The sequence below is a fragment of the Plecotus auritus genome (assembly GCF_963455305.1).
Source record: "Plecotus auritus genome assembly, chromosome: 6".
Taxonomy (NCBI): domain Eukaryota; kingdom Metazoa; phylum Chordata; class Mammalia; order Chiroptera; family Vespertilionidae; genus Plecotus; species Plecotus auritus.
The window spans coordinates 151,535,914-151,551,005 of NC_137773.1; the positions used below are offsets into that span (position 1 = coordinate 151,535,914).

At 40.2% G+C, this 15,092-nt stretch overlaps 1 protein-coding gene across 1 annotated transcript in view; it reads right to left on the reverse strand.

Moving 5' to 3' along the window:
• Positions 1 to 1,942: 1,942 nt before the first annotated feature.
• The window catches only part of ACP3 (acid phosphatase 3), a 41,941-nt gene continuing 28,791 nt past the window's right edge, over positions 1,943 to 15,092 (reverse strand). Inside the window, exons 9-11 of the mRNA XM_080673951.1 lie at positions 13,414 to 13,517; positions 11,336 to 11,505; positions 1,943 to 2,527 (exon numbers count right to left, since the gene is read on the reverse strand). Of these exons, the coding sequence (XP_080530077.1) occupies positions 2,409 to 2,527; positions 11,336 to 11,505; positions 13,414 to 13,517 (393 nt within the window). The 3' untranslated portion in view covers positions 1,943 to 2,408. The remainder of the gene's footprint in view (positions 2,528 to 11,335; positions 11,506 to 13,413; positions 13,518 to 15,092) is intronic.

Consider the following 15,092-nt stretch of genomic DNA (forward strand, 5'->3'; position numbering starts at 1 on the left):
TCAACTGGACCCATCTTTCCTGACCCATCTGAAAAAGTCCCTTTCATCAGTAGAGATAATTTCCTAGGGAAATTGGATGATTAACTTATTTCCTGAGGAATGTTACAGTACATGTGTTCTCTTTGCTTTATCATTATAGATCATTTGTCACTTTGAATTTTCATTTGTCACATGGGAATTCTGCCATGAAGTATGAAAAACAGTTACAGCATTGATCAGCAGCATAGTTCTGTGGAAAGTAAAAGTTGGGAGTGAGCTAAGTTGGGAGTGAGAACTTTCTTTACAGTAATCTAAAGATGGTAGAGGTCCTTTTAGCCACTTATGGAAAGAAAAGATATGAAGAAAAGGTTGTGAAAGCTTTTACTTTCGCATTCTGTCAACCCTGTATAAGATAGTTGTTGGGGCCAAACACTTTAATAAACACATTAGGAATGAACAATTTAGCATCTAAGCCAGAGATTAGCAAACAGTAGGTCTTCCACAGATGTTGGTTGAATGAGTGAGAAAATCCATGACTTGTGGTTCTGTTCATACTTCTATTTTAAAGTCTCGTCACTTATAGGATATTGTGACTTCCTTACTATATGGCTGGCTACTTTGTGGAGACAGAAATGTGTTCTTTCTTCTTGCTGCTATAGATGTTTTGCCTTTCCCCAAGGTGAGAACGTAGTCAAATCTTGTATTTCTTGCCTATGTGCCTCCTGTATTCCCACAGAAAGCAGCAGGTGCTAGGCAAGAGAAGACAACTTCTCAGGCTTTTGTTTGCAATAGCCATAGCTGGCAGAGAGACTCCTATCGGGACATCTGAACAGACAGAGAATTAAGCAGAAATTGAGGATGAGAGGTTAAGTGCTTGGAGTTTAACAGGTGGAAGCTGTGGAATCCAAGGGAGAGGAATGTTTCTGAGATTAAGACTAAAAGATGGGGTAGGGTTCTGGGGGCAGCGGGTTCTATGCTGGTGGAAGATCCCAGCACTGCCTGCAGGGAACACCCCAGTAGGGGACTGGAAAATGCCAGGCTGATGAGCTCCAAGTGTGTGACCTTGGGAGTCATGGCACCGATGCCCTCTGCCTACCTTCAGAGCACCACGTGGTAATGGAAGTGAGCTGATTGAAGACCAGAGTGGACAGCAATCTAGTGGACCCTTTCCTGACTCTTTCCACTAGGTACTCTCTGGGACTTTTAGTTGAACCTGAGGAGGTGAAGAACGCTACCAATGAAGGAAATTAAGTTTTCCACCAACTGGATGGTTGAAGTTCAATGCAGAATATAATTGTTAAGAATAAATTTCAGGCTCACTACAATGGTACCATTCGTGGAAGTGTTTGCTTGGACAATGACCAATCCAGAGTACAAAATGAAAAAACACATTATTCATAGACCATGAGAACTAGATGCGACTTCTGTGAAGAGTTGGGACTCTCATTTCTAGATTATGAAGCCAAGGTTTTAGATTTTAAAACATTTGTTCCAACTTGGCCTAAAGCTGGTGCGGAGCTGAGGCAGTCGGTCATCATCCTTCAGTCTACTTTTCTATCTACCTCACCACTTGAGAAATCCAGATCTATTTGCAGCAATTAAAATACATTATCATTTCACCATGGCTTTGAATAGCCCTTATCAAAGTGAAATATCTTAATTTTAAAATGAAATAAAGAAATCAGAACTTTAAAAATATCGAGCTCTGATAGTTGAGGTAAAAAAAGAAGAAGAAGAAGAAGAAGAACCAGGGATACATAGATTTTCTAGTTATTCCCTATTATAAAAATTATGGGGAAAATGACCTTAGCTACAACTAAAGTAGTTGATATTACAGTTTCTGATAATTAAATATAGGCATTTTCAATATAGATATGTGTATGTATATGTTGGCTATCAAACACTGGGTAGGAGTTTCTTTTCCAGAGTGTGTGTGTGTGCATTTAGTGGCTGAAAAAAACATCAACAACACAACCAAATTTATTAAACCTTCTGATGGGGTCTTATTTTTTAAGAATCATCCTATATAATTCTACTGCTAATCTAATCTCTCCCCACGCTCCCCAATTATCCAGGCTTCTTTAATCTATGTCCTTGCTACACCTTGTAACCTTTTGTGGAAGAGCCACACTCAAGGGGCCAAAGAGTGGCATGTGGCTCGAGAGCCACCGTTTGCCAACCACTGTCCTAGCCGAATGAGAAGCCTGCACTGCGATGAGACCTAACCAAGCAACCTGGGCGTTCATTCATCATTCAGTCCAGCAGCTGTCCCTGGGTCACTCCCTGTGAGTTCCTGCTCTAGGCAGACTTCAAAGGAAGAGTGGGGGCAGGGTTGCGCCCACATGGTGAAACTGTCCTTTGAATCCTGTGTCACTGAGAGACGCCGCTTCACAGAAGGTTGGCACGTCCGCCCGTCTTCAGCTGTCTGTTCAGATGTCCCGATAAGAGTCTCTCTGCCAGCAGGGCCCATGGCGGACGAGGGTAAACAGAAGCACCACTAGAATACCAGACACCACGCAAAAGGCAATGGCAAGGACGAGCCTGAGGACTGTGGGAAAACAGGAAGAACATTAATGGGTTAGAAATATGTGAAGATTACTAATCAACCAGTGTTGACTTCTGCCTTTAAAAAAATTCATGTTTTTATTGATTTCAGAGAGAGGAAGGGAGAGGGAGAGAGAGATAGAAACATCGATCGCTTGCCTCCTACATGCCTCTACTGGGGATCGTGCCCCTAAACCTGCCATGTGCCCTGACTGGGAAACCAACTTGCAACCTATGGGTGCACAGGATGACACCCAACCAACTGAGCCACACCAGTCAGGGTTCTGCCTTAATTGTAAATGTCAGTGGCATTTCTGAAGCAGCCTTGAAATCAGCATAGTGTGGTGAAAAGAGCAATAGACTAGGACTTAGGAGATGACCTAGGTCCCAGTTCCAGTATGATTTTTGAACTTTGTGCCTCAACTCCTCCACTGTAAAGGGAAGGCAATTGACTAAAGTATTTCTAAAGTCCTCTTCCAGGACCAACTTCATGTATTTTTCTACAATTAAAATTATTAATTGTTCCTGGTCTCAGGGTCAAAGGAATTTCTGAATACTCAACTGCAATCATTAATTGGATCTAAAAGAAATGGAATATCATCTTTCAACCTTTGAATTTGATTTTTGGTTAGTATCTTTTAGAGAGGAAACCTTGAGCACAGATTGACTATGGCAAGCATTTTTTAGGATAACTGTGTACTACTGTTAATCTGTACCTTTATTTACACATATCCCTTTGACAGCTGACCAGGCATGATACAGATATATGGTCGTTTTAAATTAGATGCTATTCATTATTTCATCTGGAAAGTTATCCTAACCCCACCCACACATACATCTAGTCAACTATAGTATGTATATCATAAATATATAAATGTATGTCTGATTTTCATTATACCATCTCTAGATGCATGTCTGATTTTCATCGTAAAAATACGGATTTCTTATTGGCAAAGGCAATGGGAGAGCAAACATCTCTGATCCTGGAAGCTCTGTCTACAGAACCCTAGTTAAGTGAGTGTTCCACGGAACCCAGTTGAAAATCATTTATTTAGCCTAACTTTATCATTGTAAAGATGATAAACATGAGAAGTGGAGAGATTAGATAATTTGGCTAAGTTAACGCAGATATTTGAATTTGGATTGGAATACATAGGATCTTATCAGTCGTATAATTTTAAAAGCCATCTATTCACTAATGACTTCCAAATTTAAATCTTCCCCAAACTCAAGACTCATATATCCAACAGTGTCTTCGACATATGCCCTTGGACATCTAGTGGGCATTCCAAAACTGCATTCCCAACCTCTGCTCACCCTTACCCCCCACACTCTGCCAAATCTGTTCCTCCCGCATCCTCCCCACTTCAGTTGATGGAAACCTCCTTCTCCTAGTGTCTCACTCCAAAACTCTTGGAGTCTTCCTTGACTCTTTCTCTCACATCCTATACCCAACCAGTCAGGAAATCCTGTTCTTTCTATAAAAAACTGTATCTGGAATCCAATGATTTCTCCCCTCTCTGCCACCACCCTGCTTTGAGCCACCATCATTTTTTTGGCCAGGATTACTACAATGCCCTTCTGTCTTGCTCCTTAGCTTCTATCCTTTCTTCCCTACAATTAGTCTGTTTTGAACCCAAATGACTTCCAGTCAAATCAGTGTACTCCTCTACTTAAAGTCTGCAGTGAATGCTCATCTACAGGAATGAAAGCCCAAACCCTGATTAAAACAGTTGATGAGACTCTTCATCATCTGGCTTTTTAACCTCTTGGATTTCCTCTCCTGTCCCTGACCTTCTACTTCTTCTCTTTTGGCCACACAGGCCTTCTTATCCATCCTCAAACATGCCAGGCACACTCCCCCTTACTGCCTTTGCTATATTGTTATCATTGTCTGGATGCTCTTTTCACATATCTCTGCATCAGGCCACTGCATCACATTCTTTCTCAAATCTCATCTTCGAATTGAGGGATTTCATTTAAAGGTGCAATCTGTATGTCCTCTCCCCAGATCCATTTCCAGTCTGGTGCTAATGATCTTCACTTTCCAAAGTACTTTCTTACCATGTTTATTAATTATTGTCCATCCTTCTTCCCTCTCTAATAGAATGCAAGCTTCATGAAGGCAGACAATTTTGTCTCTTTTGTTCATGAATATATCTAATGCACTTATAACAGTACCTGCCCCATAGCAAGTGTTCAATAAATATTTGTGGAATGAATCAATGATCTAGAACTCCTGGGTTCCTGACTATTAGTCCAGTGCTTTTCTCATGATGTCAGGAATTCTCTTAGCAACATGAGAAAGTGAATATTAATAAAATTAGATCCTAGGAGTTGGGTGGCATTAGTATTGAGGATGGAGTTAATGTCAAGTTGGAGGGAACTAAATGGAATTGAGGAAGGAAGGAAAGGACTAAATGGAAATGAGGAAGGCAGAGACTAATGATTCTTAAAAACTAATGTTCATGACTATCTGTATTTGGAAATTATTTTCTTTTTTTAAAATATATTTTTATTGATTTCAGGGAGGAATGGAAAGGGAGAGAGAGATAGAAACATCAATGATGAGAATCATTGATTGGATGCCTCCTGCACACCCCCCCCTCCCCACTGGGGATTGAGCCCATAACCCGGGTATATGCCCTGACCAGGAATTGAACTGTGACCTCCTGGTTCATAGGTCGACACTCAACCACTGAGCCACACCAGCAGGGTGGAAAGAATTTTCAGTGATTTTCTTGGCTATGTTTTCATGGTGGTTCAATGGAATAGGTTTTTCCTCTTTCCTTCCTTCATGCCTTCCTAGGCATGCAGAGAGCACACACCATGTGCCAGACCAGCTGTGTGTTAGGTTCTAGGGGTCTATGATCCCTTCTCTTGAGGAGATTCAATACCTAGAGGAATAATCAGATAACTATGAGATAGTGTGAACATAGTAAAAGAGAGTCATAAAAAATATGCCTGTCTTGCAATTGACACAAGGTATTCTATTTGGAAGAGAAAGAGTTTGGAAAGTCTTCTGAGAAAATGATAAGATCTGAATGGGCCTGTGTGCTAAATAAGATTTTGCCAGGAGACAGGATGAAGAGCTCAAGAGTATGTTTGGGAAAATAATAAGCAGTTGCATGCGACTGGAGTATAGGTTATGGTGAGGTGAGACCAGATATGTAGGTTGGGGTTCAGGTTTTAGAAGGTCTGGTTTGCCATGGGGCAAATGGAAATCATTAACAATTATTACACATGAAAGTGACATGGCTTAATCTGTGTTTTAAAAAACCTCAAAACTGCCCGGCCGACGTGGCTCAGTTAGCGCTTATTTAATTCTGTCTCCCTCTCCTCTTGCCTGCTTCCCCACCTCCCTGCCCAGATCTACAAGCCACAAGAGACAATTTTCTTATACTGCTGCTGTTTCCTCAGCAAACTTAATGCCTGCTACATAGGGACATACTGTGTACATAATAGGTTTTCAATAAATATCTATTGCTTATTAAATATTCATGTACTTTGACCCACTAATCCCATTTTTTGGAATTTGCCCTAAGGAAATGGTGCACAAGACAGTGTGGGATGGAAAGGAACTTTGATATAATAGAAATATGGTGTTGGAAAGTGTTAGGCTTGAATCCAGACCCTACCACTTGTGGCATGTGATTTTCTGAGGTTCAGTATTTTTCTCTGCATAATGGGGATATGTGAAGTTGTCAGGAAAAGGAAAAGAGGCTGCTGAATTAGGCACTGATGGCTTTCAAAAAGGAAGTTTCAAAAAACATGAAGGATCGGGGTGTGTATGGGAGGCAACCAAATAATGTTTCTTACATCTATGTTTCTCCCTAAAAATCAATAATCATATTCTTGGGTGAGGATTAAAGGAAGGTTGATCATTTTACAGAATAGTTCCGGAGAGGGAGATGAGGAAATAGAGTTAGAGAGTGCAAATTATTAGTCTGAGAAAATTGAGATTGAAGAGAATGATACAACAGGCACTGGAGGGCATTCTCTGATGAGAAGATTTGGTCATTTTCATCATAGAAGGGATGGAGCCTTCTACTATGGTACAAAATGAAGCTAAGAGACTCATTGAGGTCCAAGGAAACTGAAGCGTTGGGGACCATATGAACAGGGAAAAGAGTTAGGATACTCAAGGAGGAACATGTTTTCAGAGGGACAGCAGAAAAGGCAGGTTCAAACTACTGAGATATTTTGAGGTAGTGACAGAACTTAAAAGGGCTCTCAATGGATTATATTGGTCTTCTTAGGACATATCATGAGAATTAAAGAAGCCAAGATAGAATTAGAAATTTCAGAAAAACACACAACACAACGCCTTTCTATAGAAAACAGGAAAAGAGTCCTGTAAGAGTGAATACCTTTACCAAGCAAGGTGGAAAGATCCAGCTGCAGTTGGAACAGAAATTTCAACACTCATAGTTTGAAATGGTGACAACAGGCTTAAGCTTCACCCAGCAGATCAGAATGGAGAAACTGTGTGTTTGATCCGATGTAGGGTTGGATATTAGTACGGTGGGCAGGGGATGAGGTGGGGCATTGTTAGGAATGTCCAAATTGCTTAGATTGAGGGCAGAAGTAGAAATGAGGTGTGAGTTGGTATATACCAGTGGGCAAACTGCGGCTCGCGAGCCACATGCCGCTCTTTGGCCCCTTGAGTGTGGCTCTTCCACAAAATACCACGACCTGGGCGAGTATTTTGAAGAAGTGGCGTTAGAAGAAGTTTAAGTTTAAAAAATTGGGCTCTCAAAAGAAATTTCAATCGTTGTACTGTTGATATTTGGCTCTGTTGACTAATGAGTTTGCCGACCACTGGTATATACCAAAACAAGTTTCCAATGTCTTTTTATGAATGATGAGACATGTCTTGGGAAAACTGATGATAATGGCAACAAGGATGGGAAAAAAATATTACAATCAGATGGCCTAATTTTTGAGGTAGGAGAGGTGCTGGGATGGGTATCATTGAACAGGCTTCAGAATAGCAATGGGGGAATAAGACAATACCATGGTGACTATGCTGAAATAAGAGGTCAAATAACACAGACATGTTGATATATGCGTATGTATATATAGTCCATGACTGCGTCTTTATCGGGCAGTCACAGTTGAGGCTCATTCATAGCTTTTTTCTATTTATTAAACAACTGAGTGCAGGCTTCTGACATCTGGGTCTGGCCATGAGGAAGCCAGGCTAGGTATGGATGGCTGAACATTTTTTCAATTAGCAAATATTGGTTGAAGGTACCAGGTTCTAGGCATTGTAGACTGCCTGGAGAGTCAAGGAGGAGAAAAGTATGGATCCTGCCTTCAAGGCTCATGGTCGACTCTTGGACATGTGTATATGTGCTATAGAATCTCAACTTTACAAGGATTATTAGGGGACACGGGAACTGCCTACCAGTGAATCTCCTTCCTATGAAATAACTGGAGTGGAGATTGAGGAAAGGGTTAGGAGAGTGCTAGTGAAGAAGATCTGATTGTGTTAGTAAAATTTGGGAATTAAAAAAGCATTTTCTAAAAAAGAATTTTTTTTTAAGTAACACAGTATGGAACTTAGACTTATCATGAAATTTCCAGCAAAGGCTCTGGTTAATTTAATTGATGTGAGAATTAAATCAATTGGATCTACTAGTTGAAAACACTGCCTACGAGTATGAGTAGGATTTCATGGGTAGAAATCCCCTCAGGAGTAGGGTTGCCAGGCATTCTGTATATCTAGAACATGTCCTTATTTAATGACATTGTCCTGCTTCCTGTATTGGACTTCTCAGAGCAGCCTAAATGTCCTTAATTTGGCCTTTTAAAATGTATATTATAAAAATTTAGCAGCTAGAACTATTAATTATATTTATCTTGGCATCTTGTACTTTTATTTGCTGAATTTGGATGCCCTATTAAGGAGCCATTCAACCCCTACACTCTTCAGTGCTTCACTTTGCTCTCTAGTGTCTCGTGAGAGCAAGTGACCACCAGCCCAACGGACACTCCCAGTCCCAGAAATTTCCTAACGCAGACACAGTCTGTCTTCCTGAAATGTTTCCCTGCTGCCTTTACCATCACGGTTTGAGACCCTATAGAACAAATGCAATCCTTTTTACTTACAGAAGTTCAAATATTAAATTCACTTTGTTGGAGACCACCTCATGTTATAGACTCTTAACAAGCTTTCTTTGAACTAAAACAAGTTGTGTGCTGGTAACTGGATCTCATAAAACAAAAATAAAAAAAAAACAAATAACACACAGATTTGTGGCATATGCTTATTTCTGTGGTGAAAATACTCCAGCCCTGACACCATGACCAATTTCAAACCACCAAAAGGAAGTCATTGAATCATAGTTGGGGAGCAATGCGCACGCTCCTCTCTTGATCTGCTTGAACACACCAGTACCTGAGTTTTCTCCTTCTTAACATATTTTGCTGCTTAATTATATTTCATCCTATGTGGATCTTGAATTGTTGATAGTGGTGTTTTGAGGAAAATATTTACAAACATACTACAGGTAGATTTGATAAGAGATGACGGATTAGCTGTAGAGGATGGAGAAGGTGGGGTCAAAAAACACTCCCAAGTTACTTGGTATTGCTGCCAATCAAGATGGATTCTAAGAGTAGGTTCAGGGAGGAAAGATAACTAAAGTACACACTCATTGAGCAAATGTTCATTGAGCACCAATCCATGCCAGGCATAGGCACTTCTAGGTGTCCAGGACAGATGTAGCAGAGAACAAAATAGAATCCTGGCTATTGTGGAGATGACATTTTATTTCTTTAGAGTTGGCCCCTTAGGAATCTTCTGGGGAGTAACTCCCCTATCCTTTCCAGCTTCAAGCCAATAGGACATTTAATATATGCCTTTCAAGTACTTTGTACTACATTATTAGAAACCCCCATCCAAACTGATTTCAGATGGGTCAGTTGTCACTTCCTGCAAGAAGCCTCCCTGACATTCCTTACTACCTCCCTCCCTCCCTCCAAATCCAGGTAGCTCTTGTTCCCATAGCAACCCTTGTAGACATAAGACATAAACCCTAGTTATTCTGTGTAATATGTATCTCTTTAATTCATACTACATCATAACTTTCCCAAGGATGTTTTCTTAGCAATTTTTATCCTAAATAGATGAAGCGGAGCCATCCATCAGCTTAGCCTTTATCCGAAGTAGTAAAGTCCAAACTAAATACATTTTCAATGTATAATGTTAATGTAATCCAGCCAAATAATTTTATATATTTTTCCTCCTGTTACATTAAAATAAAGCCACAAAACAAAAAAAAAAAGTCCCTAAAATCTGTCCTTCGGGAATTTTATTATAATTAAACACACACACTTTTCATCATCCATTATAAAAATGTAACGGTATTGAACTTCCTAACAATGACTTTATTCACTATTTTACACTTGGCTCGCTTCTGGAGGAAAGTTACATGCATGGAGGAGAAACAATAATTAGATGATGTCCCCAAAGCCACATATTTACTTGGGAAAGAAATCATGCAAAAAAGTATGTCAATCAGTATCTCGTGTCAGTCATCTCATGGCCAACTGGGGCGGGGGGGGGGGGGTGAGGGACGGGGGGAATGGCCTAGCTCTAGACTCTGGCGCCCAGTAGAAACCATCTCTAGAAACCATTTCATTTTTAGCGGTAAGCATGGCATAGCACGTTGTTCTCCAGATGTATGGCATCTACCACATGGCAAATTTACAGGACTCCAAAGAGTCATCATTTAAACATGATTTCTTCTTACATAGTGAGTAGTTTCAGCAGGACCTGTGGTGCTTAGGTTTTTTGCAGAAACCAGGACCAAAGCCTTATGCGTCACTGTTGTTGTCAGAACAGGTATCACAGCCACACTTTCAATATTCCAATAAGCTTAGATCTTGGAGGCATTCAGGACATTCTGACATTTCTAATTTTGTTCCAGTTTGAAACTGTGTCATCATACTTCCTCTTTTATATCAACTTCACATGCAACATGTCTTACCATGGAGCTTTGAGAGCAACTCCACTCTGCAGGGCTCTCATCTCGATGTGTTGGGCCTCAGTATCTTGTTCTTATCAAGTTAATTATTTGCTATTATGTCTATACATTTGCATTATGTACAGCAAAGTTTGCTGGCAAGATTACTTTTGGTTTCATCAAAAGTAACATGAATTTTCCCGTGCCAAAGGATACAAAGAGGTATTTATTTTTCAGCTCTGCCACCCAATACGTTTTTATAGAAACATTGAAAGATTGGATCAGTTTCCTGGTGTAGATTACTTCTCCAGATCTCTGTATTGTAGCTCATTTCTTTGCTTCTTGTGAGAAGGCCGGAAGTAATGGGTAAATTGGTTCTTTGCCCATTAGCCTAGGATTAAAGTCTTCCCGTCTTTGCTGTCACCGAGATTTGTTTGAAATCTTTTCCACTTCAGACACTTAATTCTGCTTAAATAAAATCTTGAAATCTTTAAACAACAAAAGGTCCTATGTGGTCAATCGTGTAGCTCATGGGAGCTCCAGGAATTTTGATCGAAGTCTTATCTCTGGTTATATGTTGGCATTGATGCCTTTTTATATTAACACTGAAATAAATCAGGTCAAGGTTTATGGCAAGTGGGGGCAGGGGCAGGTAGAGAGGTAGGAGTTGTCTGAAATTGGGGTCCCTGAAACATATGATTATCACCCAAAACCTGTTTCTTTTAAATCTGGGGGTAATGGCCATGTTATATTCTCAAAGCACCATCCACCCTAAGGAAGGGCGTTCTGCCCCTTCTGCAGGGCTCTGCGTGCACCCTAATCCCCAATGTCCTTAGTACCTTGATGTTTGCTCGTGATTTTACACTCCGTGGACCAGTCTTGGGGGATCACAGGGGCAACCAGCTCTGCAAACTTCATCAGTGGGCAGCTGGGGGTGCAGCCTGGCAGCGTGAGGGGATATGGCTCATGGTGAGTCTCATTCCGATAGTACATCTCCACAAAGTAGTCCCTGGTGGAGGAAGGTAGAGGAGAGAGCTCTGTTAGTTTTGTATTGTTGAACTGCCATTGAATTTCTTTCTACTTAGCTTGTAACCCACCAGCTGAGGGACTAGAAAAATATATGGGAATAAGTAGATTTTAACCAATGTAGGGGTGAGAATGGGGAGGTAGTGCAGGTGGGCCAGATCAAGAGGGTGGAAATGGGGGGAGGGGGTTGGTTTGTTAGATGACCAGGGGCATAGGAGGTTGAGAACAGAATACTTAATCAGAGAAGAAGCTGAAAGGCCATGGTTGGAGGAGTTGGGGGTGATTTGATGAGCATTTGAGTAAGAATTGGGGTGGGATGTTGGGGTTCCTTTCTCTTATTTTTTTTCCCTTTATGCTTCTCCTTTGCTCCTTCCTTTTCTCTCTTTTCATCTCTCAGTATTTTTCAGTCTTTCCTCTGAATGAATCCATCTCCCCTCTCCTTAACCAGGTAATAAACATGGAACTGAATAATACATAACATATGTGTTTGAACATAGCAAAGACTTTATCAAAATTATACTTCAGAAAGAAAAAGTGGGGATATATATTCATATACTTACATTCTCTCATATTAAAGAGGGTTCTCTCCATATTTGATTTAAAAAAAACACAGTGTACTTTTTGGGGAAGGTGCATTGTCCTAAACCAATCTCAGTAGAGCTAGTATGAAGTACTTGTGAAAGTCATTTGCCAAAGAGGCCAGAGAGAAATTCAAATAGGATTTAGTGATTTATTTTTTTCTTTGGAAGTGGGGTATAATAACCTCACAATTGCACATTTGGATGTTGTTATAAACAAGCCTTTAAACATTACTTTAAAAAGCCATATAAACAAATATGTAATCACTTGTAAGTTTTTAAAAATGTCCCTAATATTATGGGAATAAGTACTTATATTAGGGGACAATTTTTCCAGTGACAGCATTTTTATCTGAAGATGATATAGCAGTCCTGTTTGGTTTGACTCAGTTGCTTGAGCTTCGTCCCGTGCACTGAAAGGTCGCTGGTTCGATTCCTAGTTAGGGCACATGCCCAGTTATTGGGTCCAGTCCCCATCAGGATACATACAGGAGGCAGCCAATCAATATTTTTTCTCTCTCTCCCTCTCCCTTCCTTTCTCTAAAATCAATAAAAACATATTTTTTAAAAAGTAGTTTAAAAAAAAGAAGATACGGCAAAGATGACCCAAAGTCCTTCAAAATTTGTGATTCTCTTTCCATAGAACGGAGTTAAAGCTGAGGAGTGACTACATTTCCCAGACCCCCTTGCACCTCAGTGGCATCACGTAACTAATTTTAGCCAGTAGAATGTAAGTAGAAGTGATAGGTTCCCCTTCTGGGCTGAGGTGGTTCATAAGCAGGTTGCTTTCTCCACCCTCTTGGTCCTTTCTGCAAGCTGCCTGCAGATGAGCCCAGCAGTTTTAAAAACTGTAGGTCCAAAAGACGGAACCCTGAGTCTCCGAATCACCATGTGTGGCTCCTACTGATTAGGAAGATCTACACTGAACTGTCAGATGAATGAGTGAGAAATAAATCTCCATTGGATTAAGTAAACCTCTGAGAATTCGAGGTTCATTTTTACAGCAGCCAAAATTACTCTTATTAGTTAATATCACTGGTAAACAGTTTTAAGGGATTCAAAATTGGCCCTAGTGGTGAAGACAAGTTAAGATGCATACATGAGTTTGGATATAATTGTTTCATAAAATGTGAATGGCACACAATATTTTTAATGTAGTGAATTATTTAATATAGTATATGATTTTTAAGTTTATGTACCTAACTAAAAATTAGATATTTTAAGAACACAGTTAATTTAACAATAGCAATAATAATAAAAAAAACTTCAGGTCCAATGATACTAATTTTGAAAAGCACCTCTTAGACACTTACCCCTTCTCAAGGTACAATTCCATTAAGTGGCAGGAAGCATAGGGAGGAAGGATTCCGTTGAAAACATCTAGCGCCATCTGTAGGCCACTTACAGTAGTGTCATGCTGCAGAGATTTGAAATAAATCATTTTTTAATCTTTACCTTGGTTTCAGATTTACATTCAATAGGTATATATTAAGCATTTGTAAAGGACCATGATGGTTTGTGATTCAATTAAATTCCCTATACCCCTAATGACTATAGAAGTAGAGAGGAGAAGAACTAATTTTGGTTGAGCATCTGCTGTGTGCAAGGCAGTCAGATTTGCATACACATCATTACTTCCAATTAAAAGATGAAGAAACAGACCCAAGAAAAATTAAGTGGCTTGCTTACTGTCATATAATCACACAAAGGAAGAAAGTAAATTTAAGTCAAATCTTCTGATTTTTTTTCCCCATGCCTTTTCCCAGAGGCATCTCTCTTTTAGCTTGTGTCATTTTCATTAAAATTTTAAAATATTTTGGAACATATTAATGCTAGATTCTTTTTGTGTATAGAATAATCTGGGGTTTTAAAATTGGAGAGGAATATATGAGGTCATAAATGTTTAAGGAGAATAAAAAATAAGAAAGTAGAATGTATAGCTTAAAAATAATTGTTCAGCCCAGCCAGTGTGGCTCAGTGGTTGAGCGTCAACCTATGAACCAGGAGGTCATGGTTAGATTCCCAGTGAGGGCACATGCCTGGGTTGTGGGCTTGATTCCCAGTGTGGGGTGTGTCGGAGGCAGCTGATCAATGATTCTCTCTCATTATTGATGTTGCTCTCTTTTTCTCTCCCTCCATATCTGAAATCAATAAAAAGATATTTTTAAAAAAATAATTGTTCTGCCCTAGCTGGTTTGGCTCAATGGATAGAGTGTTGGCCTGCGGACTGAAGGGTCCCAGGTTTGATTCCAGCCAAGGGCACATGCTTGGGTTACAGGCTCAATCCCCAGTAGGGGCAGTACAGGAGGCAGCTAATCAGTGATTCTTTCTCATCATTGATGTTTCTATCTCTCTCTCCCTCTCCCTTCCTCTCTAAAATCAATAAAATATATTTTTAAAAAAGAGAGAGAAAAAAATTGTTCAATGTTTATCCCAGAGTGGCTGAGAGGCATAGGGGACTGGTTTTGTCACTGATTAGCTACCTAATTCTAGGAAATCCTCAACTTCCATATCTGCCAAGTGGGTATAACATTTGTTTGCCTAAGCTATATTGCAGTGTACACATATTCAAAAAAGGTTAGAACTGTTTTACTAGAGAAATGGGTTATAGATATGTGATGTCCCAGAAGTCACACAAGTTAGGACTGGAAACCAGATTAGAAACTAGGGAAACTTGTGCAACTGACTTTCCAGGAAGCACTACACTGCATGAGCTCTTTCTCTGGTCTATGCCATTTAGAACCCCTGATGATAAGCAGAGTTCCCTGTATCTTCAATCACCTCTTCCATCTGTGTGCAGAATGAAAGGGTGGCTTTCTCTAGCCACACCACATCTGCAAGATCCTCTGTCATGGAGACAGTGGGTGGAAGACTGAGTCAGCATAGTATGTCCAGTTTCCCTGCTCGTCCCAGACTCCATGGACAGGTATTTCAGGGCATAGTCCCTGCAAACTCCCCTCCACCTGTGTCTCTTCCCCTGTCTCTCCTGCTC